This window comes from Squalius cephalus (genome assembly GCF_949319135.1).
Source record: "Squalius cephalus genome assembly, chromosome: 7".
NCBI classification, from domain to species: domain Eukaryota; kingdom Metazoa; phylum Chordata; class Actinopteri; order Cypriniformes; family Leuciscidae; genus Squalius; species Squalius cephalus.
This window is the reverse complement of record NC_137128.1, coordinates 45,498,833-45,524,727: the sequence shown is the minus strand read 5'-3', so window position 1 is coordinate 45,524,727 and position 25,895 is coordinate 45,498,833. Positions and strand designations below refer to the sequence as shown.

General features: G+C 36.7%; 1 protein-coding gene across 3 annotated transcripts in view; it reads left to right on the top strand.

Annotated features, from left to right (window-relative positions):
- ncana (neurocan a) overlaps positions 1 to 25,895 on the top strand; it is a 91,684-nt gene that overhangs the window by 31,363 nt on the left and 34,426 nt on the right. For 2 of the 3 annotated variants that reach the window (XM_079876419.1, XM_079876417.1), the window contains exons 3-9: positions 7,671 to 8,045; positions 12,667 to 12,841; positions 16,454 to 16,581; positions 18,067 to 18,348; positions 19,702 to 19,806; positions 20,854 to 21,291; positions 24,444 to 25,652. In XM_079876419.1, coding sequence (XP_079732545.1) covers positions 7,671 to 8,045; positions 12,667 to 12,841; positions 16,454 to 16,581; positions 18,067 to 18,348; positions 19,702 to 19,806; positions 20,854 to 21,291; positions 24,444 to 25,652 — 2,712 coding nt within the window. The remainder of the gene's footprint in view (positions 1 to 7,670; positions 8,046 to 12,666; positions 12,842 to 16,453; positions 16,582 to 18,066; positions 18,349 to 19,701; positions 19,807 to 20,853; positions 21,292 to 24,443; positions 25,653 to 25,895) is intronic. The other variant, XM_079876418.1, reaches the window with a different exon arrangement.

Below are 25,895 nucleotides of genomic sequence, written 5' to 3'. Positions count from 1 at the left end.
GCCTCAATAAACTCCTAATTTACTGCTTATTAATAGTTAGTAAGGTAGTTTTTGTAAGGTTTAAGTTTAGATATTGGGTCCGACTGGGATGTAGAATAAGGTCGTGCAGAATAAGCCATTAATATATGCTTTATAATAAACAGCCAATACCCTAGTAATTTGCATGCTAATAAGCAACTATAGTTAATAGCAAGAATTTAACCCAAAAACAAAGTGTTGCCGAAATGTTTTTACTAGTTTTAGTTAATGAACAATAATAACACTGTACCACAATTGGAAACATGTTTGAAAACGCGTACATATACAAAAAAAAATTCTTAAAGTCCCCTGTAGTCTATAATTTTATCCCTTGAAACTCATCTTTGATCACTAAAATGACACATTTAAATATTTTATCCTTGAAAAAAAAATCTTTATGCCTTAAAATATCTTGACTGTAACTCGACACCCTTGCCTCATTTAGTATGCGCGGTTCTATGAATATGCAAATGAGCCCCGCCTCCACTCACTCACTCAGCTCAGAGATCCACTGGTTGACGATCACACGTTGATCTGATTGGTTACAAGGTAGTTTGTGACGTCAGAAACACCAGCGATTTCAAAGCGTGTTTTTGAGACTGTCTTTGGTTCACTGCAGTTTTAAGGAGGAAATACTCAGCAATGCTGTCGACTTATGAATTTACACATGGTTTGTCTTAAAGCGCATTAAAAACACCACATACACATAAACAACATTAAAAGCTGGATTTCCACCACAGGGGGACTTTAAAATCATGCGCATGGGATGCCTAAAAATATTGCTGATGAAGGCATCTGACTTTGGTTTTTAACAGCACACACAAACACTGCTACGACCCGTCTGTATGCAGAACCGTGCGCTGATTCTTTGTGCTCGTGCTGAATATATATATATATATATATATAATATATATAATATACCCACCACCCGTCACCTCAGCCAAAGCCCTCCTACCGTTTAACCGGATCAGTGTGTGTGTGTGTGTGTGTGTGAGCGAACACAAAATGCTTCATAGGCCAAATGTTTTCACTGGCAGCTTCAGTTTCACTAGGCTCTTTAGCGATGGGTGGCCGTTCTGAAGGATGATGGGAAATCACTCCCTCCTGCCAGGACGATTTACGAGCCTGTGAATTCAGACCGGCCCTCTTCAGATCGGACCTCAGGATATACGAGAGGGGCTTGCTGCTGTTTACTAAGAGTGTTAGGCTGCGAGTTAATGTAAAAACTGCGGACTTAAAGCGATAAACCTGTGCAATAAAATTAACACGCAAATAATGTTCCAAAATAAGTGTAAAAATGCACAGAAAAGGTAAATATTGTGCAGTCTTTATTGGTGCTTCTTGGCAGCTGAAATAAAAAATGATAATGATCCCATAATTTACTCGCCCTCAAATCATCCTAGGTGTATATGACGTCCTCTTCCAGCTGAACACAATCAGAGTTATATTAAATATTAATATAATATTTAATATAATATAATATCTGTTACCGGATGCCAGTGATTATAGTTTATAAAGTTAAAAATATGGATATTTTTCTTACAAAAACGCATGGCTTTGCTTCAGAAGGCCTTTATTATCGTATGGATTACTTTTATGATGAATGGATGAGCTTTTTAAAACTCAGGCACTATTCAATGCCATTATAAAGCTCGGAAGAGCCAGGATATTATTTAATATAACTCTGATTGTGATCGGCTGAAAGAAGAAAGTCAGAATGAGTCTTGAGAATGAGTAAATTATAGGTTTAATTTAGATTTTTGGGTGAACTGTTCTCCAATCATCCTGCATCTTGTGCAGTCTGCGCAGTGTTATTTTATATACTATTATAGTATTTATCAATATTTGGATTTACCTTTTTTATATTTTCAGTTTTCATTGTAATTTTAGTTTAAGTTTTAGTCATTTTGTTACAGTATGTGCTTTTGTAATTTTTATTCGTTTCTTTTTTTTTTGTATAAAATATTTATATTTAGCTTTAACAATATCATAGAATATATTCATATTTGGAATTACCATTTATTTTTATATTTTCAGTTTTCATTTTAATTTTAGGTTTAGTCATTTTGTTAAATGCTTTTTCTTTTCTTTATTTTTTTTAAACTGTAATACTATTGTAGTACTTTTAATTTTAGTGTAAGTTTCAGTCATTTTTATGTGCATTTGTAAATTTGATTAGGTTTTTAACATTTTTATTTAGCTTTAATTTATATTTATTTCAGTTTTAGTCACTTTTTTAATGTAATTTGATGCCTTTACTTCAGTTAGTTGGCAAGGCAAGTTTTTGATGTAATATTAATCTTTTATTTCAGCTTTATTTCAGCTTGTAAGAGTTTATAGTGTGAGTGTTTGATGGACATGCTTTTGTCCAGAGTGAGTGTTCTTAGGATCAGTAGAGTCGAGGTGTGCAGCGGATCAGCAGAGCTTTGTGTTGTTACAGCCGCATGTTTGGACGGCTGGCGAATGAATCAGATTTAGCGTATCGAGCCGAGCGAGCGCCGTCCCCTCGTCGCTCCTGGTTACCGAGCAGCGGTTGCCATGGTTACGGCTGATGAGGGCTGAGAGGTGTAAACTACTGCAGGTGCTGCTGTGTTTATTTGTGTGTGGAGCTGGCAAAGGTTATTCAGTTAATGCATTAATCTGTAACCCCCCTCTGTGTGTGTGTGTGTGTGTGTGTGTGTGTGTGTGTGTGTGTGTGTGTGTGTGTGTGTGTGTGTGTCAGCTACTGTGTCTGATGGAATCTTATTTATAAAGCAACTGGCGAGATTGATTTTGGGAAGTGTGTAAATGAGATTATGGGCTGTATTCTCATGTTTGATATATGGGTGAAACTTGTCAACAGCATGTCCAGCTCTTCTTTCACCCCAAAACATAAAAACACACATATACTGTATATACTGTATATGTGTGTTTTTATATTTTTATATTTTATATTTTCACTCAAATTCTTAATGTAATTCTTAATGCAATTAAGATAATGATAAAATTATCTAAATGGTTATAGACTAAGTCATGGTTGTATGCCTTCAATTTACTTATTTACTAATTTAAAAAAAACATATTGATATGTCATGTCTAATATACTAATATATGACATATTACTAATAAAACAAAAAATATATCATTTAAAATTAATTTATAAAATGTTTATTTTATGTATTTTATTTAAGATTATTCTGAAATTAATTAAAAAATGTACTTTTATTATGCAATAAAATGCAATTAATTATAATATTCAATCAAATATGCAATTACATTTAATTAATAATACAATGATGAAGATATAATAAAATGTATATATTTAAATGGCATTTACATCTTTGTAAGTATTTGTTTTGTTGCCTTTAATTTATACTCATGTAAATAAAAAAAATGTTGTAATAAGATAATACACTAGATTGTAAACATCATGGCAGTGATAATTTATGGAGGAAATAGGCTTAATTTTCTATGTTTTTTTTTTTATTTCGTGGTGAATCAGACATGTTTTAGTGATATTCACTCGTACGCTAATGAGTTAGGAGAATTGCTTGGTTTTTGCAGAAAGACAAACCCGCGGAGGGTAAATCCAATCCATCTAAATGCAGATTTGAGCTTTCATCACGTATATCATTATTCAAACTCTGGGATATACACTCATCCCCAAATCCATATGGAATGAAGGAGCTGCAATTGATTTTTCAATGCATTAACCATTACAGATTGTTCAGGTTGGCGAGGAGGACTGGATTTGGGAGATTAGATTTCCTTTTCTTACTTAAAGCAATATTCCAGGTTAATTACAATTTAATATCTGTGGACAGCATCTGTGTGTAAAAACCAATGGGAAATGTGTTTACAGTAATGCACTTCACCGCCGGCAGTTCACCGCTAATAAATGTTTCAGATATGCAGCGATCACAGTATAACACTTGCACATTAGTGTAAAACAACTCGCTTACCAACTTCTGTCAAGTCACACTAGTGTTCAAAATGTTGAGGTCAGGAAGATTTACTTAACGCTGATTAAAGAAGTCGCTTCTGCTCACCAAGGCTGCATTTATTTGACCAAAAATACAGTAAAATCAGCAATATTGTGAAATATTATTATAATTTAAAATTGCTGTTTTCTATGTGAATATATAGTAAAGTGTAATTTATTCCTGTGATCAAAGCTGAATTTTCAGCATCATTACTCCAGTCTTCAGTGTCACATGATCCTTCACAAATCAGTATAATATGATGATTTGATGATTATTATCAATGTTGAAAACAGCTTCATGTATGTGTGGAAACCATTATATTGTATTTTTATTGTTGCAACAATAAAAGTATTCATTTCTAACTGACCTGAGACTTTTAAAGGGCAGTACATCTTTAACCTCTAAAAATAAACTATAATTCCAGGTTCAGATTTGAAACCCACTTTACTGTCAAATTACTGTAAACACAGTTTCAATGTTTCTACAGGCTAGGAAATGAAAGTGGTTGAAATGATTGTCTGTGGAGACGGAAAACATGACAGCCGCTCTTCATGGTTATAAATAACCTGGAGTATTTACAAAGATTTGTCAGTAATTTACTGAATAATGATGTTGCATGTTTTAAAACAGCAGTGGATCTCTCTCTTCTCTTCTCTTCATTTTAGTCCATTAGTGTTCTGAAGTTCTGCAGGATACTTTTACATGTGTACATTTTGCATTTATGCATTTAGCTTTTAGACAACAAAGGCTTGACTGTGTTTGTACTGTATATTTACAGTGCATTATGGGTATTTCATCTCTATTAAAGTGCCCCTATTATGCTTTTTCGGGTATTACTGTACCTTTCATGCAGTGTGTAATAAAGCTGTTTGTGAATGTAAAAGTTCTGCAGAGTTTCACAGATCAAAGTGCAGATAAATGGAGTTTTTCCTAAAAGAAAGAAGTGATTCTGAACTGAAACTGAAACTGTCTAACTTGGAACTAATTAGCATAATTCCAGCCTCTGGTCTTCATTGGCTGAACAGCATCTCTTAGCTCCGCCCTCAAACACTGTAGTGTATCTGAGACTGGAAGAGTGTGTGTTGTTCATGTGGAGAAGACGCTGTTTTCTGCTGACAAAGCAAATCCACTTTGATGAGATCGATACGGTAAAACTCACGCCATCGTTACTGTTCGTATCACTGAGTATCAACAGCTGAGACTCAGATATGATAATGAGCGTTTGGTTTCGACCAATCACAGCAGACTGGGCCGTCTGACCAATCAGAGCAGAGCTGCTCTCAGAGAGGCGGGGTTTAGAGAGACTGAATCTTCGAATGAACCGAAAAACAGCTGATGCTGCAGTGGAGATTATGAAGAAAATTAAAGTGTTTTTGATGCATGTAAACCTGTTGGAGACTCCAAAACAAAATCAGGAACTATTAAACTAGCATTATAGGGGCACTTTTAGACTGTATCTACTAGGACCGGATGGAAACAGGTACTTAAATACCTTCAGACACACATGAACACACATCAGACTGAGATCCAGTTAATAAGAGCATCTCTCAAAATCCGTGACAGAGAGAATATAATGAGTTCAGCTGCAGATATTCCTTCTTTTCTTATGAAAGAACAAAATCACTTGAGTGTCAGTTTGAGAGGCGAAGCTTCAAAAAGTCTTTGTGTTTTTCCACTCAACCTCTGAAGTGTTTGGAGAGTTTGTGTCTGTTTTAATGAAGTGTGTTGAGATGGAGAAGAGACGCTCAGGCTGAAGAAAACATTATTTATGTTTTCTGTGTTTGACTCTTGAGGACGTTACAAAGGCTTTTGCTGTAATAACCCAAGGAACTTTTCTTCTGAAATCTTAATTTGTCTTGATGTCAAATAAAAATGTCCATATTTGCTTCCTTGAATCACACTCACGCTCTTGTGAATGATTCATAATTGCATGCATTTCCAAAGTAGAAATATTTGTCTTTATAATCTTTCATCAAAATATAATAACTTTCTCCACCTCTGAAACTATACTTTCCTTCTCATCTGAAATAATCTGGACTGCACAGGTTATTAGTTATTGTTAAATCCGGGTTATTATTATTGTTAACTTAAAAATTATATCATCATATCATTCAGCCTTAAAACTTGTATAGTTTTTTGTCAGTGTTTATTTAAAAACATCCAATTATGCAGAATATAAGATGGTAAATATTTAATTGATGAGTTGTCAATACAATATACAAAAATACAACCTATAGTATATGATTTCACCCCTAAATTCAGCATATTGACACACAATGAAACTGCAAATCCACAAACATTCATCCAGATGTGTCTGTGAATTACAGCGATTCATTTGCTTCTGATCTGAAGCTTTCGCCAGTCTGTAAAAATAAACCTCAGATTTCTTGTCAAATGTAGTTGTACAGACGATCTCAAAGCTCTTCCCCGTTTTACACGTGTTTTGTGTGTTTTTCACGCTGACCAATCACAAATGATTTAAACTCAGTAAACATTGAACCCTCTGGTGCTCTTTACGTGTCGGTCAAAAATGACAGAATTTCTTATTTTTATTTCAATGCAATTAATGTACTATATTTTAGTTTGATAATGTTTTTTGATTTAATATTTTGTATTTTTAGGGGATTTTATGGTACTAAATTATATTTACGCTGTATTTATAATCCATTTATTCACTTTTTGAGCACAGACCTGAACATTTCATTTCCATCTTAAACTGTGGTATATCTTGAATGCTTTAGAGCGACAGACTGAAGTTTGATCTCTTTTCAAAGACGACACGTGGCAGATTATTGCTGAAGTAAAAAAGTTTTAAAAAGTTACAGAATTTTATGTTTATTGTTATGAAAAACGTGCAAAAATACTATTATAAATTTTTATATGAAATTTATATTTCCAAAAACATGTTTTACTCTAAAACTGTGAGAAAATCAAAGCCATAAATCGAAACAAGTTGTGTTCAAAATGTTAGCCTGATTTCTCAAAAAATGATCTTTCAGTGATGTTGTTTGGCTGCAGTACCGAACGCTTCCACTAGAGGAAATTCGTCTCCATTCATTTCCAATGTGCTCATTTTTGACGTGAGAGCACAAGTGGGACTATTTTTTCAGGACCATTTAACCTGTTCGAATCATGTCCATGATTTTTATTTTTTTGGGGTTCCCACAGCAAATGCCAAAACCTTTACCAAGTTTCATAGAATTCCGATGAAGAAAAAAATTCTATAAAAAACAAATGTAACATTTTTCCGAAGAGCACCAGAGGGTTAAACCTGTTGATTTCTTTCTAAATCAGCCTATTTATTGACTTTTTGAGCATAGACCTGAAAATGTAATTTCCAACTTAAACTGTGGTAAATCTTGAATGCTTTAGAGCAAAGACCAAAGTTTGATCTCTTATCTCTTTTGATTATCGCTGAAGTGAAAAAAGTTTTAAAAAGTGAACAAAAAAAACTTACAGAAATTTTACGTTTATTGTTATGAAAATTGTGCAAAAATACTATTTAAAAAATTTTTTTTTCAGGACCATTTAACCTCTTCCAATCATGTCCATGATTTATTTGTTTTATTTTTTGGGGTTCACACAGCAAGTGCCAAAACCTTTACCAAGTTTCGGACCATTCAGATGAAAAAAAAAAGTACCATTTTTCCAAAGCGCTTAAACCTGCTGATCTTTTTCTCCTCTCGGCAGGCGTGACTGAAGCCGAGACTCTGGTGACCGTCCGGAGAGTGACCCATCCTCCCTTACGCCGCCCGCTGGCAGAGTCTGCGCTCCTCCCGTGTGTGTTCACCCTGACGCCAGCACTCGTCCCGGGACACGGCCCCTACATCCACTGGACCCGCGGCTCAGGGGCCCGGGAGAGGACGGTGCTGTCGGCCCGGGACGGGGTGGTCCGGGTTCACCAGGCGTACGCGGGTCGGGTCAGTCTGCCCGGATACTCCGACAACCACCTGAACGCGTCGCTGGCGCTCGATCAGCTCCGGTCCAATGACTCCGGGACTTTCCGATGCCACGTCGCTCTGGGAGACAGTTACGAGCAGGACACAGTCAACCTGGAGATCACAGGTCAGATCCATACATTACTTAACATTAGTTAACTAACAATGAGCAATACATTTGTTACAGTATTTATTAATCTTTGTTAATATTAGTTAATAAAAATACAGCCGTTTGTTCATGTTAGTTCACAGTGCATTAACTAATGTTAACAAGCACAACCTTTGATTTTATCAATGTATTAGTAAATGCTCAAATTAATATTAACTAAGATTAATAAATGCTGAAGTATTGTTCATTCTTAGTTCATGTTAACTTAGGTAGTTAACTAATGATAACTACTACTACTAGTTAACAACTAACTAATGTTAAGTATAACTGTTATATAGTAGTTATATAGTATAACTGAAATAAAGTTATATAGTATAACAGGTATATAGTATAACTGAAATAAAGTTGAAATAAACTAAAATGTAAATATTAGATGAAAAAGTTTAATTATTAAAAATAAAACTGAAACGAATATAAATGTAAGCTAAATAGAAATATAAAAAAATTACTAAAAAAGATAATAACAAACAAAAAATAATAAACTTAAACTTAACACAATAAACTTAAAATGGAAATGAACTGAAAATATAAAAGTAAAAGCTCATTCAAAATATTAATAATTACTATAATAGTATATAAATAATACCACCTTAATCTGTGAACAAGGGCTAGAATAGAAAACAAGGGCTCGTTTTTTTTTCTTTTTAAATTAAATTTGTATTAAAAAAAAAAATAACATTTTGGTGTTTTTAATTTTTTTAATAATAATTATCAAATATTATATATTTTTTAATATCTTATTCACATAGCACTTTTTGCAATAGACCTTGTTTCAACTCAGCTTTACAGAATTTGTGAACAAGGGCTAGAAATTAACAGTTTGAATCTATAATTATTTTTTTTAATGATTTATATAAATTATAAAAGTGATAAAAAATAATAATTTTATAAATGCATAACATTTTGGTGTTTTCAAAAATATTTTTTATAATATTTATAAAATATTGTAATTTTTATAATATGTTATTTACATGGCACTTTTCACAATGGACATTGTTTTAAATTAGTTGTACAGAAAAGCATTACAGTAATAATGTAAGATGCTCAGTAAAAGTAAATGAAAGCTTAATATATTTGTCTGTAAATCCCCAGTGAGCGAGTCAAGCTCGTTATGAAAGTCGTTTGGCAAGGCTCAAGTAAAACGTGACCTCATCTTAAACCAGAACATCAGTTTTCTGATAAAGATTCTGGAAATCTGCCGGCCGGCTCTTTAACGATTCTCAGAGTCTGCTGTGAATTAATTACCCCCTCATTACATCGATTCAGACTGTCGATATCACACTCATTTGAGGTTTTTCCCTAATTTCCCTCATTTCCCGTCTAACTTTAGCTCAGCTTTTTTTTTTCATTTTCATCTGAGGATCTAATTAACTGGTTAATTGGCCATAATAAGTCTTTAATTAGAACGATCTGATTGATTACCTGAGCTGCAAATGAGATCATGAGGAAAACAGGTGACGCTTAACGAGGAAAACTACAATTTCAACTGCAGATAAATCATCTGAAATGTTCTACATATATAATGTACAGCTGTAAAAGACAATGATATTACTGATTTAACGGACAATGACTCTAAAGGTTGGAATAAACTACATGATTTTGCAAGTCATCAATAGTTGGCAAAAGTGTGCAGATTTTTGGGCGGTCGGAGTTGACAGATTTAGCAGAAACTGACGTAGTTTTGATGGACAAATACTTGGTTTCAGACAGAGATCACGATTTTGAACAGACAAGTAAACAAGACAACGTAATTTACTAGAGGTTCTGACAAAATGTTAATTACTGCAGTCTATTTAAAATGTTTAATTAATCTAAATGAGTTATTTATGAAAAAACTGGGTTGAATGAATGATTCAATGACTCACTTATAAATCATTCACTTGTTTCATTACTGGATGAATCAGTGCTTTTTGAACGAATCTCTTAAAGGGATACTTCACCGATTAGCATTCAGCTTTGTATCAGTAGAAACCCGGTAGTGTTTTCGAGTGACCGTGCTTCCCTCCCTCATGTCCCCCTGAGACGAGAGATTTCTGTATTGTGTGTCTGGAAAAAAACCTCAGATGACGCAAAAATCATCATTTATCGTCATCAGAGGCTCTTTTGTCCAGAGGCGAGAGACTCCAGCCAGTAGGAGGAGCTCGTCCCGCATGTCTTCAACCCGCCCATAGGGGGATCTCACCATAAAACACCGTCTCTTCAGTTTCCAGTCGACTAGTAGCCTAGCTGTATCATTTCTCCCGATACTGCCCTCTGTAACCGGTAGGCGTGGCTTGGGAGTGTCCTCGTAGGGCAGCGAAGCAAGTGCATTCTGGGAGTTGTAGTCTTTCATCCACATGAGCCAAAAATACATTTTCTGGCTTTTCTTAGTCTAGAAGGCACCAACTTCTACAATAATTTCACATTTCTACTACATAAATGACCAAATTTAAAGGGACACTATGCAAGTCTGAGTGTTTTTTCTCTACGAGCTCCCCCTAGTGTCTGGTAGTATAATGCTTTCAAACACTCTGTCGTAAAAACGAACTGTTGTCCCTCCCCCCTTGCCATGAGCAACCCAGCTGATCAGCTGTCAACCCAGCTGAGCAGAGGAACCGGCTATTTCAAAACCAGTTATGTCTACCGAGGCAAGTAAAGCAATACTTTCTTTCCAACTGATGGCGATTTTTTTATTTATTGTGTTGTCATGCATACTAGTATTTTTACCGGGAACGAACGATATGAACGAGGCGAACTACTGCTTTCGTGTTTGTTTGTTTGTTTGTTTTTGGGAGAATGGGCATGAGCATAAAAAAAAAAATATATCGGAGGCTAATATTTGTCTAAAGTTATATTAGCAAGGTCTATAAGTTCATCTGGTAGAATGATGGTTTACCTTTGCTTGTCTAAGAAAACATCAGAACGTTTTTTCTAGCTCGATCATGATATGTGCAACATGTTATGCCTACTATCAGACGCGTTGACTTAGTGACATAAAATAAAAGTGTAAGTTACACAAATAAAACCGACAGAGGAACGGCCAAACAACTACAGAAATCAAACGTGTTTCCTAATGACAATGCCTAACATCAAAGTTATAGTATCTAGCGTACTAGTAAGCCCCTAACAGACAGCGATCATAATAAAAACCTTTACAGACAATAGCAAACATCCTGAGGTCACAATTACTTGAAATTTAAATATTAAACACAGTTTATTCCAAAGATACTTAACTTACAAGTGCAACAGCAGGATCAGCATCCGTTTTGCAGGCTTCTGTTTCTCTCAGTTCTCACCATTCTGAAAAAGCCGGTCCGATATATTTACTCGAGTCTGACTTCTTGCTCGGTCAGTCTCCCGTTTCCTCTTTCGTTGGTCCTCCGACAAAGATTTCCTAGCTTTCTGCTTCTTTTTTTACAGGCTCAGCCTCAGCCATAACTCAATCTATCGTTGCCCTTCGCTTATAGCTAGCCGGTGCTTGAATAGGGGCGTGTACGTGTGCAGTGCCGTCAAGCAATTCGTTACATCGCGAGACCTGATATCACGCGAGACTTCCTGACACCGACCCGCGTCCCAAAGTTGCAAGTGAGTTTTTTCCGCTCTCGGGCACCAGGGGGGTGCGAAACCACCACCATTCAACCCGAAATAAGTAATATAACCATTCCACTGACTCCGAAGCTGTTCAGTTAAGGTTAAAAAGTTACCTAGAGCACCTTTAAATACACATTCATCTTTCCAGCGGTGAAATACCCCTTTAAATGAATGATTCAATGACAAATACATGTTTAACAGTCACTTGTCGCCACCTACTGGTGTAATGATGTAACGATACAATCTTTATTTGAAGCACAAAGTTACTTTAAAAAGGTGATTTACTCTATTTTGAGTATATTTTCTATATACGAACTATAAACTTTTATCCCAGTTCTTCTGTGATAATCTGAAATATTGTAGGCTAACACAGAAATAACAATATATACACACACACACATACATATATTATATATGCAGTATATATGAAGAGTTCAGATGCAAAAGCCTCTAAGTGCCATCTGAAATTTTCTTCTAGAATGACCATTTTTATAAAGCTTGTATATTTAAGTTCAGTAATTTCACTTAAATGACAATTAATAGGTAATTTGCATTGCCATTTAAGTGAAATTATTGAATTTAAATATTCGAGCTTCATAAAAATGATCATTCTAGAAGAAAATTTCAGATGGCACTTAAAGGCTTTTGCATCTGAACTCTTCATATGTACACACACACATACAGTATGTTATATAAACAAACTTTTATGCAATTAATCAATTTGACATATACATACATGTATGTTTATATATGTAACATCTTGTTCCTTCATATGTCTCTATGTACAGCGGAAAGACAATAAATCTCATGTATCTTGACTTGATATCACAGCCAAAATTATCAAATCGGAACGGTTTTGACTGCTTTTTAAAAACAAATCAGGTATAAGAAACATGCAGATTATTAAAGAAACACTAATATTGGCCAACAGCATCCACTGTCCCGAGAGCTTTACCTGTGCCGGTCCACAGCTAATGAACTGTGTGTTGATGTGTGTGTGTGTTCTCAGGTGTGGTGTTTCACTACCGTTCTCCTGCGGACGGATATTCCCTGTCGTATGCGGAGGCCGTGCGAGCGTGCGAGGATAATTCGGCTCAGATCGCCTCGGTGGAGCAGTTGTGGGCCGCGTTTCACTCCAGTATGAACAGCTGTGAGGCCGGCTGGCTCAAAGACCAGAGCGTCAGGTCAGCAACACCAGTGAACCAGAGTTACATCTCATGCGTGTCAAGTCAAGTCACCTTCATTTATACAGCGCTTTTAACAATCTAGACTGTTTCAAAGCAGCTTTAAAGTCACAGAGATTGTTTTGGCTTTACAGCAGCTCTAGAATAAAGTTATTGTCCAGCTAAAGTTAGTTTTGATTGATTCACTTCCGTTGCAAAGATCATTAGTAATTAACGGGATGGTTCGGAGTAAAATCAACCTAGGGTCCTTTGCACCATGACCTCGAGCCAAACACCCCCTACACACACACCTTTTTCCCCTTGGTTGAACATAATTAAAGTTAGAGCTTATCTAGAGATATTAGCCGGATGTCTTAGTGCAGGCGCTAATGGATCCAAGGCTGTATCTGGTAAATTACCGCACTAATAATGCCCAGAATGGTACCAAACTTCTACAGTAGCACAAACAGGTTCTGTACTCATAAAACAAGGCATTGGAAAGTTTGTAAGTACATCAGGAGTTTATTTAAATAACACTTGTCTGACGGCTAATGCTACCGCTAACCTGGACGTCGACGTCACTTCAGTGATTTGGGAAAAGCATGTAAAAGTCCTGCAGAAAGCGATGCATAAGGATTTAGTGTAACGACAAATTATTATTTTTTCTGAAGTGTTAACAACTTAGTGTTAACTAATAATTGTTATAAACTGGTACTACCAACAAAATTTTAGTGCATTCCTGGAACTGGGCGTCGTTACACTACATCCTTATGATCGCTTTCTGCCAGGACTTTTACGGGCTTTTCCCAAATCTCGGAAGTGACGTCGACGTCCAGGTTAGCGGTAGCATTAGCCATCAGGCAAGTGTTATTTAAATAAACTCCTGATGTACTTACAAACTTTCCAATGCCTCGTTTTATGAGTACAGAACCAGAGTTCGTTTCAAAGCGTACCGGGACCACTTCTTCTAGGAGGTCTCGGTACAAGTCAAGTCAAGTCAAGTCATCTTCATTTATATAGCGCTTTTAACAATGTAGATTGTTTCAAAGCAGCTTTACAGAGATAAACGTATAATTTAAGGTAACAGAGATTGTTTTGGCTTTACTGCGGTTCTTTAATAAAGTTATTTTCCAGCTAAAGTTAGTTTGATTGATTCGCTTCCATCGCAGCGATAATTTGTTATTAAATTAGGGGCATCTAAGACGACACCATTCTCTCTACACAGACTTTAAACGCGAACCTGTGAGAAACGCTGATGGCGTTCACGTGCGCATTAAGAATTGGTTCTATAGTTATGTGCGTTTGATTATATGTGTGCAGGTTTGGAATTCACTACAAACCAAGCCTAAACAAAGTACTGGTGTTTCCTTATAATTTTTGATACAGAATTTTATTTTATTTTGTCACTTCGGGGTAGGTCGCGAATTGAGTTTCCCGACATTGCTTTATCTGTAGAGTGGGAAAGGGATCCTCCATAGGGAGAGACTAGTTGGCACTTCAGCACTGCGTCATCGGGTCCAGGCGAAGGTCCTTCGTCAGATCTGGATACGGCCTGGATCCGGCAGGCTGTGGGAAAACCTCGGGATAAACAAAGACACTAAAATTAGCGTAGATGCCATTCTTCTTATGATGTAATGAGTACATCAGGATTTATGGGAAGTGTTCCCGGTTCCGGCTGACCTAATCTATGCAGCCTAACATTGAATTATAGAAGTCTATAATGTATTATGTGAACGCTAGGTCAAAGAGATGTGTCTTTAATCTGGCTTTGAACTGACAGAGTGTGTCTGCTTCCCGGACAATGTTAGGAAGACTGTTCCAGAGTTTTGGTGCTAAATAAGAGAAGGATCTACCGCCAGCAGTAGATGCTGGCCGGAATTTTGAGATCGCAATAGACGTGAAGGACTATAATGCGTTAAGAGCTCGCTCAAGTACTGCGGAGCTAAACCATTTAGTGCTTTGTAAGTGATCAGCAATATTTTAAAATTGATGCGATGTTTAATAGGGAGCCACTGCAGTGTTGACAGAACTGGGCTAATATGGTACACTTGTTTGGTCCGCTTTTGGTGCGCACCTGAATGCGATGGCCGCATTCACACCTGCCCAAACGAACCACACCAATGAGGAAATCGAACTCTAGTGCAATTCAACCGAACTAAATGAGGCAGGTGTGAAAGCACCCAAAGACCCAAAGCCAAGAAGGGCCCAAGAATCAAAAAAGCCAGAGCATCAAAGAGACAGAGCAACAGTTACGATCTTCTTTTATCCTTTCCCTGACCATGTGACTAAAACACAAATGTGAGATGTTCAAACTGACCAATCAGATGATTACAACTTCCCCCATTGTACTGAAGGTGTGACAGTTCATCGACCCCGAAGTTCACACATCTTGACCTTCAGGCCTTGATCGCTATCAGCCCCTCGTGCCTTTAGAGACTCCAAATGGTCATTGGGGAAAGAGGCGGTGGACAACAGTAAAGCAAATGTCTTTGTTCATTTCAAATATCTTGGATTATTTTCAATCCTACAACACCGTTCTAACAGAAAACCCTTGACGCGCTCCGGCCGCTCGTCCGCACGACAACAGCGGCTCGAGAACGCAAACCTTGAAATCGGTTCCAAGGTTCCAAAATGTTTTGAAAAATAAAAATGTCTAAAAAGCATGTCTAGTTATTCTCACCTCCATCTATAATAAAAGGCTCCTTTTGCCATAATGCAGGTCCATTATTTATTAGCATCTCCATGACAACAGTATTTGTTGTCAGAGAATCTTGAGATCAGAGAATCTGCATCTTCTATGTGTGTGTGTCAGCAGGACAAAAATATATCTGGTTACCCGAGAGTGTGTGTGGGTGTGTGTTCACTGTAGGACAGGAGAGATCGAGACAGAGACACACTGTCACAAATACAGTTCAGTCAGAGAACTCTACTTTCACAAACTCACTAACTTACAGATAAAGATGAGACTAGGAGAGGGACAGACAGCAGCACTGGCTGCCAGATACGTGTGTGTGTGTGTGTGTGTGTGTGTGTGTGCCACAGCCTGAGAGACTGTGTGTAATGTGTGTGTCTGACCTCAGTGTGTTTCCCTCAGTGACCCTCACTGTGTGTGTGTATGTTAAAACACTGTGCTATCAAATTTAACTTGTTACACTGTTAATTTGTACAATTAATTTAATTTGTACATTCAAATTTAGGTTGTGTTAAAATATTTGATCATTTTGATGTCTTTAAAATTATTCTATGTATTCCAAGCTTTGGCAATATTGTATTATGTACAGTCATGCCAATAAAGCAATTTAGATTTGATTTGACAAAAATATAAACATAAGGGTGATAAACGAGTGGGTCCAAAACTCGGGAATGATCTTTTTCCATCTCAGATCCGCCAAATCTATAATTGCTTTCAAATTTAGGCTAAAATCACACGCTACTGTATGTGAGAACACTCATGAAGGGGTTTTTAAGTGCATCTGTGTCTGGCTTATGCGCTTCTATGTATTTTTAGCATCATGTATGAACTCGTGTTGCATTAAACTGTGCTATATAAGAATGAAGAAATGAAGAAATATATATATATATTTACATACGGATTCTTCTGGATTTCATCTGATCTTACACTCCTCTCCACAGGTATCCCGTACAGACACCGGAGCTCGGTTGCTTTGGACACACAGAGTTTTCTCGTGGAGTGAGGAATTATGGGAAACGGGACCCTTCAGAATTGTTTGACGTGTACTGTTTCGCCAATGACATGCAAGGTGGGTTTCTGAAAAACATGTTTTAAAGGGCTCATCGGATGCAAAATTCACTTTTATATGGTGTTTGCATGTAAATGTGTCTTTGCAGTGTGTATCCTCAAAAAGTCTAAACCATACCTGTCAACATTGGGATTTGAAAATAAGGGAAATTTTCCCCCCAAACTACTTCAGCCGATTCTAAAGATTTTATTGGTCATGTGAATCACAGTACTGATTGCCGACACCAAACACTGATCCCTAAACCTACCCGTCATTGTTACCTTAACCAGTGAAATTAGCTGCAAGGTGGGATTTCCGCTTAACTGGTTTGCGCCCAGTGAGATTTTTTATTTTATTTTATTTTTTTATAGAAAGATAAAAAATGCGGGAGAAATACGGGAAAATATTTAAACGGGATGATAGTGGGATAGCAAGGTAAAATACGGGAGAATCCCGGGAAAAACGGGAGGGTTGACAGGTATGCTAAACACTCTCAATAATCAAGCCGTTTGGATTTCCCGAGCAATATGATGTCATAATGGGTGAGCAGTTGCTCATTATCATTTAAAGAGACATGCACCTCATTATCATTTAAAGAGACATGCGCCGAAACGGGTGGCTATGAACAGAGCTGTTTTTGAGGAGGTAAAAATGGTGTTGTTTTACACGAATTTTAACCAAAATATGTTACAAACTTTAGAATAGTAATCTTATAATCTTATAAAATAATCTTAAAGAATCATACCAACTTGTGGAAAATGGGCATCCGATGAACCCTTTAATGTATTAATATACTATATGTATTAATATACTGCTTTGATATGCTTTGAAACACTAACCCACTAACTAACTAACTATAATTATTATTATAAATATTATTAATAATTTTTTTATTAATTGTAAATTATGTATTAATATTATATTAAATATTTATGTTAGTATTTATTTTATGTAGTATTTTATTTAAGTATTAATTGACTAACTAAATTTAATTATTATTATAAATATGATTAATTATTATTATTAATTTATTTATGTATGTATTGATATTATATTAAATAGTTATTTATTTACTAAATAGTATATAATGTAGTATATTATTTATTATACTATGCATTCAATAAATAATTGTATATATAATATTACATTATTTATTTATTTGATATATTAATTATTTATTTACCAAACAAATAAATTTACTTAATAATATACTATTTACTAAATAAATAATTAAATATACAAGTATATGTCATTCAAATATAATAATAATAATAATTAAAAAATATATATTATATATATTTTAGATTATGTATTCATTTTATATATTAAATATTAATTTATTAATTCAATATACAACACAATATACTTTAATATTAGCTAATGAACCTTATTGTAAAGAGTTCCCCATGTATTCTAAACTCCTGGTAGTGTTGTGACATTAAAACCCACAATCCATCAGTCGAGCCGAACCTCACTCACACCTGTTCTGGTCCTGTGTTTCTCCAGGTGAGGTGTTCCCCGTCTCCGTCCCGGATAAACTGACCCGTGCCTCGGCCTCTTCTCACTGCGAGTCTTCAGGAGGCCGGCTGGCCAGCGTGGGTCAGCTCTATCTGGCCTGGAGATCCGGCCTGGATCACTGTGAGCCGGGCTGGGTGTCTGACGGGAGCGTGAGGTCTGTCATCAGAGCGCTTCGGTCCGAGTGCCCCGGAGGAGAACCGGGCGTCACAACCATTCCAACAACAGAACTGAGAAACGGATCCGCTCGCTTTGATGCGTTCTGCTATCGAGGTACACACAGAAAGAAAATGGTACAAAAACTGTCACTGGGATGGTACCCTAATTTTACTACTAATATGTACACTTTTGGTACCAATATTATATACCTTTGAGGTATACTTATATGCATTTTGATTCGATACATATCACGATACTGAACTCACGATACGATATTATTGCGATACTCCAAGACATTTGGTTAAAGGTTAACAAAAAATGAACTGTTGATTAAAATGCTTAAAGTGTATTGCATAATATTTTTAACAACTTCAATGTTGCATGTTTAATTCAACAAAAGCCATTCAGCTTTCATTTTCGAAATGTATATATTTTTAATTTTCAAAACTAATTTAAAATAAATAAAATCTATCATTATTATTATTATTATTATTATATTTTAATATAAATATGTATATAATTGTAATATACTTATATTAATTGTTTATTATATATAAATATTGTTTAAAATGTTTATTTACTTAATAAATAAATAAATATACTATATATACTATTAAGTGTGCTATGTATTAAATAAATAAATACATATTGTAATATTTAATATTAATACATTATATATAATTAAAATAATAGTAATAATAATATTCATCAAGTGCCATTCAGCTGTCATAAATAATTTAATATATAATATTAATACATAATATATAATTAAAATAATAGTGATAATAATATTCAGCAAGTTTTACATTTTATTAACCAATTTATTATTGTTATTAATATTATTATAATTATATTTTAATATAATTATTTATACTGTTGTAATATAATTATTTAAGTAAGTGTTTTAAATATCTAATTATTTACTAAATAAATACATATACTAAATAATATACTATTAAGTATACTATGTTTTAAATAAATAGTTTCATATATAATATTAATAAATAATATATAATTAAAATAACAGTAGTAATAATATTCAGCAATTGCCGTTCAGCTGTCATCTTGAAAATAAAGATATTCTGCATTTTTTAAACCAGTTTTGTGGTTTTAAAAGTCACTGGAAACACTGGAAATGCAAAGTCAAGTCAAATGCATTGCTTTATGAGACAATATCTTTCACCATTTTTATATACTTCACAATTTATTTGAATTTGGTATTCTATGCATTAAGAAAATTTGCAAACTTTGCACAGTATACATAAGGCATACTACATTTATTTTATTTTTATAGTAGATGCAGATGGTATGTCATTCTGAATGTACCCTTAGACGTTTGACTATACATATAGATTTATTTATCTGACAAGACGAACCCGTGACCTTGACGTCGCTTGCATATGCTCTACACTTGAGTAATGTGTTTAGAGAGAGAAACTGCAGTAATTGAATTGAATCCGTCGACAGCAGAGAAACCGCAGAAGGCTGTGACGGGCATCATGAAGTCCTTGCTGAGACCGTGGAGGTACATGACTGGAGACGACGCATCCCGATCTCACTCGGCCACCACTGGTACAATTCATTTATACATCATTAACCAGTGGATTATCTGTTCAGTCACCGTCACTTATACTGAGTCCACATTTCTATATACTAAATCCATCAAAACATCTTCTTTGTTATTGGTAAAGGGAGCATATTTTACCATATTTTGTCCACTTTTAATATCAGTCAAGGTTTTTGCATAGAAAATAGTCATCATTTAGATTGTCAAATCCATTCTTCAGCTTCTCTTTAGAACAGGATGAGAGTTTAAGAGATTTTTAAATGACCTTGCAAACATTTTTTTAATGTTTTGATTGATAATTAAACTCTGCAGATTTAAATATATCACCAAGGTGATGTTGCATATTTTTAAAAGTTAGAATGGTTTGAAAATCAGTAATATTTTCCACCAAAAGTCATGGAGTTACAGTATATAAATTAGAATTTATACAAAACTTAATGTTACATCGACCTTTCTATCTAAGTTTTCAAAAGATCAAAAGAAATGAATACTTTCATTCAGTAAGGAAGCATTAAATAGATCAAAAGTGACAGTAAAGACATTTATAATGTTACAAAAGATTCTATTTGAAATAAATGCTGTTCTTTTGAACTTTCTATTCATCAAAGAATCCTGAAAAATAAAATGTATCACGGTTTCTACAAAAATATGAAGCTGTTTCCAACATTGATAATAATCATAAATGTTTCTCGAGCATCAAATCATCATATTAGAATGATTTCTGAAGGATCATGTGACACTGAAGACTAAAGCAATGATGTTGATGTTAAATTTTTCAATATAATCACACAAAAACAGACATTTTAAAGTGGAATATTATTTCACAATACTCCGGTTTCTTTCACAAAAACATAAAAAAATCGTACTGACACCGAACTCTTCAATGGTAATGCATGTTGTTAAAATGAATTATTTCTCATACTTGCCATGCAAAGTGCGAGTTAAATCTGAACTATCCTGTCATATTTAGAAAATAATGTAATATTTTGAAAGTAAACAGTGTTATTTTTCCATGTTAAACTTAATGAAGCTCTTCTCTGACTGTGTTCCAGACACACAGTCGGATCTTCCCGACCTTCATCCCACTAACTGGACCGGACAGGTGGATTTGGACAAAGATTTGGATCTGCACATGGCCGCTGACGCCCCCGAGCTCTCAGACGAGTATCTGACAGCCCGTCTCCGAGCTGGAGACACGTCTCTGGACTGGAGCGGACAGTTGGACTCGTTCCCAGACGGAGAACAGGTGGTTCCAGCTCCGGGGTCAGATCCGGGTCCTGGAGGCTCGGCCACAGAAGAAGAGGATGAAGATCTATCCGGTCAGGCTGTCAGTCCTACAGCTCCTCAAGGAAAGAGCAAGAGTTCCCTCAACAACATCGTCAGCTCATTGTGGAAACCCTGGAGCTACTTGACAGGAAGTGATGCGGAGACGACAACCAAGAGTGTGACGCCCGTGATGGACACGCAAACCACTGCCACTCCTGACTCAGGTGACTATTATACCTTTTCCCGTGAGCATCTTTGTTTAGTGTGTTTAATGTTGCTGAGTTCTTCTCTATATCAGTGTCAGTGTTTCTGAACTCCTGAAACGCCTCCATTGTAGTCTTGAGTTTCTTCCGGGAACGAACACGTCACAATATTCCTCATTTAAATAATTCATACACAGAATAAAGGGGCGGGGCCTGGTTGAGTTAGTTAGTAGTGTGTTGAACTGGCGGTTATGGTAAGGGGCGGGACATTTCCCAAACACACTCGAAGCGCTCGACCAATCACAACACACTGATCCAGCCGACCAATCAGAGCACAGTGTGCTTTTCAGAAGGAGGAGCTTCATAGAGACAGGAAGTAAACAGAGCGTTACTGACAGACTGGGAAGAGAGGATATTAAAGTCCCCCTGTGGTGAAAATCCAGCTTTTAATGTTGTTTATATGTCTATGTGGTGTTTTTAATCTGCTTTAAGTCAAAGCATGTGTAAATTCATAAGTCGACAGCATTGCTGAGTATTTCCTCCTTAAAACTGCAGTGAACCAAAGACAGTCTCAAAAACACGCTTTGAAATCGCTGGTGTTTCTGACGTCACAAACTACCTTGTAACCAATCAGATCAACGTGTGATCGTCAACCAGTGGATCTCTGAGCTGAGGGAGTGAGTGGAGACGGGGCTAATTTGCATATTCATAGAACCGCGCATACTAAATGAGGCAAGGGTGTCGAGTTACAGTCAAGCTATTTTAAGGCATGAAGAAAAAAAATGTTCAAGGAAAAAAACGTCATTTTGATGATCAAAGATGTGTTTTAAGGGATAAAATTATTGACTTCATGGAGACTTTAAAAAGTATTTATCTGTATATTCCTGTAGAAACATATGAATAAAAAAAGTGTCCATCCATCTCAAGTCGAGGAGGCCTGAACGTTAAAGTTTCAAGATAATACTTCAGTTAGTGTCCTTTCTGCCTTCATTAATACAGATACCTTGTCTGGTCCAAACTGAACCCGACAGCATTAATGTTTAACGTCAAATGGAAACTTAGGCCTGTCGCCTACATTATTAAAGTCCATTTTCCATGAAGACAGAATTTGGGCTCTGTCCCAGTGGAAGCTTCATAATGGAGGGTTGAAAGCCAGAAACGGGAAAACTGCTACCACACCGTTCACTTACGTACGCTAACTGTACGCTTGAATACTTTGTGTGGTTTATTCTGCTGATATACCAAATATACATGGGACCTCATGTATAAAACTTTCCAGTGATTTCATCCTGAAAGTGTATACACGCACAAAAGCTTGAATCTGGGCAAAATTCCCTTTATAAAACCCAGTCAGTGGATAGTGACAATACAATTGTCACTGACAAACAAAACAATCTAAACAAATTCATATATTTTTTTGTTTAACTTCTGGATAATTACATTGTATTATTTGAGTGCTTAACTCCATTGATGAGAGTGCGATATTTCAACTAAATGTGTATATATATATATACAAATAAAAACAGTTTTTAAATCATTCTGTTGTGCACAAATGGTGTGCACATATTTACGCTAAGTTTTATTTTTTATAAATCCCAATATGTGCGTGTAAATGATGTATAAACATTGCATATGCACAAAAAGGGCATTGAAATGTGCGAACATAACATTTATACTGTACATCAGGCACCTTGTCTGTTCGAAAGCCTACTGCACTCCCTACCTACACCGCATTTAAGACAGACTATTTCACCCAATATTTGTTATTTTAGTTTATTATGTGGAGAATTTCAGACCACTCATCCATTAAGATGCTGCTTTAGGCCAGAAACAAGTACACAAATGAAGCCGCGAGCATTTGGCCTGCAGGCGTACTTAGATTATTAGCTTCTAGCAATGCAAGATTAATTTCACACACGGTTCATAACTGAATGCAAGTAGATGCGCTGGCCAAGTGCTTATGTACTTGCGTTAAGTTTGTTTTTCTGCATTGCCTATATAAAAGCAAGGCAGCTCACTAGGTTTTGGAACAGCTTCTTTTTTTTTAGTAAAATCACATTTGATGTAAAATACCCATTGCTTTTCATCCATCAGCTGGTTCTTCTTGCTGTGATATTATATTGTGCATTAAGTGAAAACATTTGGGATTTAATTTTGTGAGCGGCACAATGTGAAGATCAGACGTCTCCTATGTTTTAATAAAGAATCAGTGTTATTTCAGTATTATTTAATATAGTATTTATTAGTATTTTGAATTAGTTATTTTATTTTATTATAATTAATTTAGTTTAATTTTTTGTAAATTCATTAGGTATTTTTATTTCAGTTTTATGTTTTTGTAATTTTTGTACTGCAACTCGTTTTAATTTAAGTTAGCTGCCAAATAAACATTTCTTTTTCCTTTCTTTCTTTCTTTCTTTCTTTCTTTCTTTCTTTCTTTCTTTCTTTCTTTCTTTTATTTCTGCTTTATTTGAATGAACAAAAACTACTTTTTTAATAGTTTTAGGCTTTTGCCCAGATTTTTGCCCCAATTTGAGTCAATGCCCAGTTGCCAAAAGTTAGAGCCAGTCTGCAGATTTGACTTGACAGATTTCAAAGAAAATCACTGTGTATGATGAACACATTTTTAGCTTCAAACCTGAATTCCATCCAGTCAGACTTAGAAGAGATTACATTGTTTTCGTTTGTCATGCGTCTCCTAGCAATGTGTTTTTTCTTGAGTTTGTGTGTTGTTTAGTGAATGCTGCTCAGTAAGAAAGACAGCAAGTGCATAATGCCTAGTGCTTTAAAATCTGTTCAGATTATAAAAGTCGTGTTGCATTCCTGCCTTTAGTGGTAAAAATGGTGCATCTGATCACCTCAACAAAACACATAACTTGAGAAATTATTAGAACAAACAGACATGAACGGATGGAGTTACACGCTAAAGTTTGATTCAGATAACTGATCTTAAAAATGAGCAACAGTAGTAGTGATGTTTGACCACTAACAGCCTGAAGTCTTGGACGAGTAAATAAAAACTGGAGTCAAATGAATAATTAATGAGAAAGTCTGGCAGACAAATTTCCTCTCTCTCGAGACAAAAAAAACAGATTGTAGAAATGAATCCGAGAAGATGCACTGCTGATTGAATAAACCACCACAGTAATCACAGCTTGTGTTTGTCTTCACAGGGTTGATATCATGGTGGAGTCGCTCATGGCTGTCTCGTCCTTCATCGGTCACTGATAAATTAAGCACATCCAGAAGTTCAGACGTGTCGACGTCAATACTGCCAAACACCAACAGCACGGGTCGACCTGCACAGAGAATAGGAGATTGGGTCGTGGTGACCGAAATAGCTGTGCAGAAAACCAAAACCGGCAAACCCAAAGTCTCCGTAACAACTGAGAATTACTCTGGAGAGAGTAGAGTCCTGGAGACGGAGGGCAGCTCATGGGGAGATACGTATCTGTCGTCCCAAACGCCCCTGACGGTGGTGACGTCAAGAACCGGTTCCCTCGCCACCACCGGATCCGGTCCGCTCGCCACCACCGGTTCCCTCGCCACCACCGGTTCCGGTTCGCTCGCCACCACTGGTTCCGGTTCGCTCGCCACCACCGGTTTCCTCGCCACCACTGGTTCACTTGCCACCACTGGTTCCCTTGCCACCACTGGTTCCCTCGCCACCACCGGTTCCCTCGCCACCACTGGTTCACTCGCCACCACTGGTTCACTTGCCACCACTGGTTCCCTCGCCACCACCGGTTCCCTCACCACCACCGGTTCCCTCACCACCACCGGTTCCCTCGCCATCACTGGTTCCCTTGCCACCACTGTTTCCGGTTCCGGTTCCCTCGCCACCACTGATTCCCTCGCCACCACCGATTCCCTCGCCACCACCGGTTCCCTCGCCACCACCGGTTCCCTCGCCACCACCGATTCCCTCGCCACCACTGATTCCCTCGCCACCACCGATTCCCTCGCCACCACCGATTCCCTCCCCACCACCGATTCCCTCGCCACCACCGATTCCCTCCCCACCACCGATTCCCTCGCCACCACCGGTTCCCTCGCCACCACCGGTTCCCTCGCCACCACCGGTTCCCTCGCCACCACCGGTCCCGCACACGGCCGTGAGGCCCGTGGAGAAATCCAGTACAGACGCAGGAACAAATCCAAGCGACCCAACCCAAGCACCACTGAGATGACGACAGCCATCGTCCACAGCACAGCGACACCCTCTGGAGTGTCTTTTAGTGCTGAAAACAGTGGATCGACCATCTCAGCATCTGCAGACGAGTCTTGGACGGCAAGCTTTGGAACGACGGGAAACAGCAGCGTAGAGCTGGATCTGAGCAGCACAGAGGCCGTCAGGAAGAACCACTCCATTGGAGGAGATGGTAAGAGTTTATGTTTTCAATCAGGACCGTACGCAGGGTTTATAAATGCTGAGGTTGCTAATGGGGGTTCTGGGATTTTTACGGATTGCAGGAATCACGTGAATTATATACAAAATTCTGTCATGAAACTCTAGGTGGCGCAGGCTAATAGGCCCTAACTCAACCTGCTCGTAATCACATCATTATGTATAGGGCACAGCTGATTGGTTCCTGCTGTATCAGTAGCCAATGAGCTTGCGTGCT